This window comes from Chrysochloris asiatica, unplaced genomic scaffold (assembly GCF_000296735.1).
Source record: "Chrysochloris asiatica unplaced genomic scaffold, ChrAsi1.0 scaffold00014, whole genome shotgun sequence".
In the NCBI taxonomy this organism is placed as follows: domain Eukaryota; kingdom Metazoa; phylum Chordata; class Mammalia; order Afrosoricida; family Chrysochloridae; genus Chrysochloris; species Chrysochloris asiatica.
The window spans coordinates 1,342,387-1,346,908 of record NW_006408532.1 but is presented as its reverse complement, the minus strand read 5'-3'; the positions used below and the strand labels follow the sequence as shown (position 1 = coordinate 1,346,908).

Genomic DNA, 4,522 nt, shown 5'->3' with positions numbered 1-4,522 from the left:
ACGGCAGAACTGGGGGCGGGGGGAGGTTGACTTTAGGTGCTCTCCCACACCACATAGCTTCTACATTATAGAAAAATAGAACTGCTCTATTATTTTAGTTAAATCTCACTTGTAAAATTCCAAACACAGCCTATAGGTCTGACATGACAATATCATTCACAATAATAAATAAGAAATTAATCAGATTTTCACCACAAATCTAGAAAGTAGTGTTATCATAGATAACAGTAACAAGCTAGTCTTCTAAGTTCCGAAGATTAACAAGAAGCCCTCTGATGCATATAATAATAATGATAAAAAAACCCAACACATATTCCCTGTAGTCACAAACACAAAGATCTAATACCCCATTTTAAAGCCATTTCTCTATAGCAAGAATCCAGCCTGCATTTGTAATAGAATATTAAACTAAGAAGTCACTAAAGAGTCACACTGTTGACAAAACACAACATGATGGTGGCACCAACCCAGACACAGGACACAAACCAATGCCCTTCCACACAGCCACAATTCCTTCAGATGACTTCATTTTAAGTCAATGTCTCTTCATGCCGTACGTATTCCCCAATGTCTGCTTGAAGAAATACTACAATTGCCATGGGGTCTACTTTCCTGCAGTCTTGTGTAGACTTTGCTGCCACCACAAAGCCCAATGGGATGTCGGCCATGGAGTACACCACCACTCCCTGGTGCTGACTGGTATTTTCAGTAGTTCGACCAAGCCCAGATTTCAATACATGGTTCCCATATAGGAAGGACTGCTCTGCTCCAGGTGTTATCCACACTTTATACTTTGCATAGGGCGCCAGGTAATCTAGAGCTGTCACGTGCAACCGGAACTTGTGAGTCTTTGTGAATTTCCCGAAACAGGTCCCCAGGGACACCAGCTTGTCCCCGGAAATGTTTGCGGCCAGCTTCATGATCTTCTCACTCACGTAGTACACCAGGTCACTGTGCAGCCTGAAGCAGTAGGTGCCGTCGGGTCTGTCAACGAGCAGTTGAAGATTCTCTCCTATGTATTTCGCGAGCTTCTCGAATACCACCCGAGTCTCCTCTTCAGTCAAAGGCCGCATTTTCCCGCTTGGCCGGAACACCGGATCTTAGCTATACTTTATAAAGCTCAGTCTCATGATGGAGGCCTACCTGTAAATATATATTTTTATCAATTACAAGGTACATATTTAAAAGATACTTTAATATCTGTGAAATTGGGATGGATCTCACAGGTGCTAATATTTTATTTCATTTGTAGCATTTTGTTTTTTTTTTAGTAGTAATTAAAAACAATAATTTTATAGAATGTCATCTTAGATTCAGTGATATACAGAAAAACAATGCAATAAAAACACTTATGCTCTCTCTGCATATAGGAAATGGGAGTTCAGGAGACAGATTTCGAAGAAAAATTAGAGCTGGCTTTGTTTGGTTTTGCGGTTCTTTTTTTTTTTTTTTACTACAACTACTCTTTTCTGCTGTTGAAAAAGTACTGGACTGTTAACCCCAAAGTTAGTGGTTCACAGCCACCAGCCACTCCTCAGGAACCCAATATACAGTCACCATGAGTCCTAACTGACTCAATGGATGGCACTTAACAACAGCAACTCTTCCTGCTGCCAGGGTTATTATTCAGTTGCTTAGGCAAAGCTTGTCTTCTGGCCCTGAGATCTGGTGAACATCCAGTAATTGGGTGGCCAGTCTAATATTAAGAATGGTTAAAGAGGTAGGGGTAGGAACTCAGGAGAGGTAAGGAGCTCCCTGAGAATAGCTTCTAGATCACCATGGAATATGAAGACAGATGGAAGGACTAGAAAGTGGTATGGAAGTGGGATGTAAAAGGATCCAAGTTCTCCAATCACGTCTAGTGCATAGAATGAAGTCCAGGTTCCTTAACATGGTCTATCATGTATGATTTGGCCCCTGCCAGCCTCTCCAACCTCACCTTCTGCCCTTCTCTTCCTCATTTCCTAAGCCCTAGCATGCCAGGCTTATTTTAGTTGACAGTGCCATGCTCTCTTTTTTCACAGGCCCTTGTTCATGCTTTTATCCCAGTCTTCCTCTCCCAATCTTAGTTATTAATTATTCTTCAAATCTCAGGTAAAAATACCACCTTCTAAGAGGCCATTCTTGACCCTTCCAACTCATGTATGATCCTCTGTCATTTTGTCTTAGAGCACTGTTCTTTTCTTGAATTACATAGTAGTGTGTTCATTTGTACAATATCTGTTGTTTGAACTAGATTGTGAACTCTATGTGGATAGGGATAATTTCTTGTTTGGTTGGTACTTAATCTCTGGCATATTATCTGTTACTAATTTTTATTATCGTGCATAGGGAAATATGTTAAATGTTCTTTTCTAGGGTACCTTTGAAGCTTACTTGATTTCGTGGATTCCTTTAGCTCCTATATTTACTTGTTTGTTAACATTTGGAAAGGTTTTAAGGAATTGGAAGCTGTTATTCACAGTTATTTTGAAATTCAGCAACCTTGGGAAATATTAAACTACTGCTTGCTAATATTTGGTCATCTGCCCATCAACAAATATTAGTGGTGGTCTGAGATTCTTTCTTGTTCTGGTGCAGTGAAACTGATCAGTTAGCAAGCAGCGCTTTACCAGAAGCCCAGGTGATGAGACAGGGTTTTAGACATGTTGAATTGAAAGCACATAGAGATAGGCAGTGGAGTTAGACAATGGGCATCTAGAAATTCTATATCTACATCTTAAGGAACACCTGACATATAACATGTGTTCATGTGAATGAATGGCGAGTAGAACTTGAGAAGAGGTTGTAGTCTATTTTAATATTACTTTGTAAAATATCATAAAAAAAAGTAACTCTTAGACTGAAGAGCTCTCAATAATACAGAGAGTATGCATCAATTTCTTGGATATATCTACATATGACTGTTACAACAAACCCTTGAACTTAAACTATAGAAATGAACTGTTAATATAAGAAGGAATTGTTTCTATGATGAATTCCCAGGTCACAAGACAGTTGGGAATTCTTGGAGGTAGAAGTAGGTTTTATTTAAAATTTTTTGAGTTTTAAATTATTTTTCTTTGTAATTTGCAGGAAAAAGAGTGTTTGTATATAATAGAACTTTGGCACATAAGCAGTTTTTGTTGTTAAATGCTGTCAAGTAGGTTCTAACTCATAGTGACCCTGTATAGGGCTTCTGAAGAGCGGCTAGTGAGCTTGAACACCATCCTTGACGTTCAAACTGACCTTGCAGTCCAGTGCATTAACCCAGGGCTCCCACTTCACAGTTGTTGTTGTTGTTAAGTGCTGTTGAGTCGGTTCCGACCCATAGCGACCCTGTACAGGGTTTCCGAGGGTGTAAATCTTTACGGGAGTAGAAAGCCTCATCTTTCTCCCGCGGAGCAGCTGGTAGTTTCGAACCGCTGACCTTAAGGTTCACAGCCCGACCCTGTGTAAATTGTTTAATCAGGAGAGAACCAACAGGAGTGGCATTTGCCATCTTACCTTGAAGAAATTTCTCACATTGATTTTTTTTTGTGGGGGAGAGTTTTTTGAGTGATGTTGTGTGACCAGGCTCCTTAACACTTTAGATCAGGGGTTGAAAACTGCAGCCAGCTGACCAAATCCTGCCTGGGACCTGTTTTTGCTATGGCCTGCCTGCAAGCTAGAAATCTAAGGTGGTTTTTGCAGTTTTTTAAGGGTTGTAAAAAACAAAGAGGAATATGCCGCAGAGATGTAAGTGCTCTGCAAAGCCTTAAATATTTACTGTCTGGCCCCTTACAGGAGAAGTTTATTAAGTCTTCTTTAAATTATAAGTTATACATGAAATGAGCCAAAAAATTCTCACATCTATGACTACAGTTCCAGACTGTCTTGTGTTTGAGGGTTTTCTTTTAAATAGTGACGTAACCTGTTCAATTACATGAATAAATTTTCACTGGTGACGTGTGACTGCATCAAGTTCTATGATTTGCGTTTGATAGTCTGGTCAGAGGTAAGGGAACTTCCATACCCTGTGAAATAGTTCTGAGAAATATTTAAACGTTTAGTGTAGCCTATGCAACCTCAGTAAACTTTAGTATTTACATATTGGAGCAAGATTTAAAAGGGAAATAAAACACATATGCAGAATTGAATCACTTTCTTTGTATTTTGCTGGCTATCTGAAGATACATTTTTGTAGTTAGAAAAGATGAGAATCCTTGGGTATTAGATTTTAGGGAACTGTTTGAAATATATGATTAAGTTTTTTTTCATAGAGTTTTATATCACCTGCATTCTGTTTTTGTAATGAGATATATTTGGTCTGTTCTCTGAGTATACATTTCCTCAGTTCTTGAATCTAGCCCTCCTTATCCATTTCTATTGGAATCAGCAAGTTTGTGGAAAATAAAACTTGACTTGGAACAGTTCTGTAATTGAAGATGATTGTTTAGTGAGACCCTGAATAATCAATTGCCTTAAAAACATTCTCTCAATAGCAGATTTGATATATACATTTTACTCTTCATATTCTGCTCACGGTGTTTGTTGATGCTAA

General features: G+C 38.8%; 1 protein-coding gene across 2 annotated transcripts; it reads right to left on the bottom strand.

Moving 5' to 3' along the window:
- Positions 1-530: 530 nt before the first annotated feature.
- Positions 531-1,073, bottom strand: LOC102823269 (60S ribosome subunit biogenesis protein NIP7 homolog). Of its 2 annotated transcripts, XM_006834746.1 has the most exons (2): positions 793-1,073; positions 531-651 (listed from the first exon to the last, which is right to left on the bottom strand). In XM_006834746.1, the coding sequence occupies exons 1-2, from the start codon at positions 1,071-1,073 to the stop codon at positions 531-533; spliced, it is 402 nt and encodes a 133-aa protein (XP_006834809.1). The 2 variants fall into 2 exon arrangements, with proteins under 2 accessions (XP_006834809.1, XP_006834808.1); XM_006834745.1 differs by having other exon boundaries at positions 531-1,073.
- Between the last annotated feature and the right edge of the window lie 3,449 nt (positions 1,074-4,522).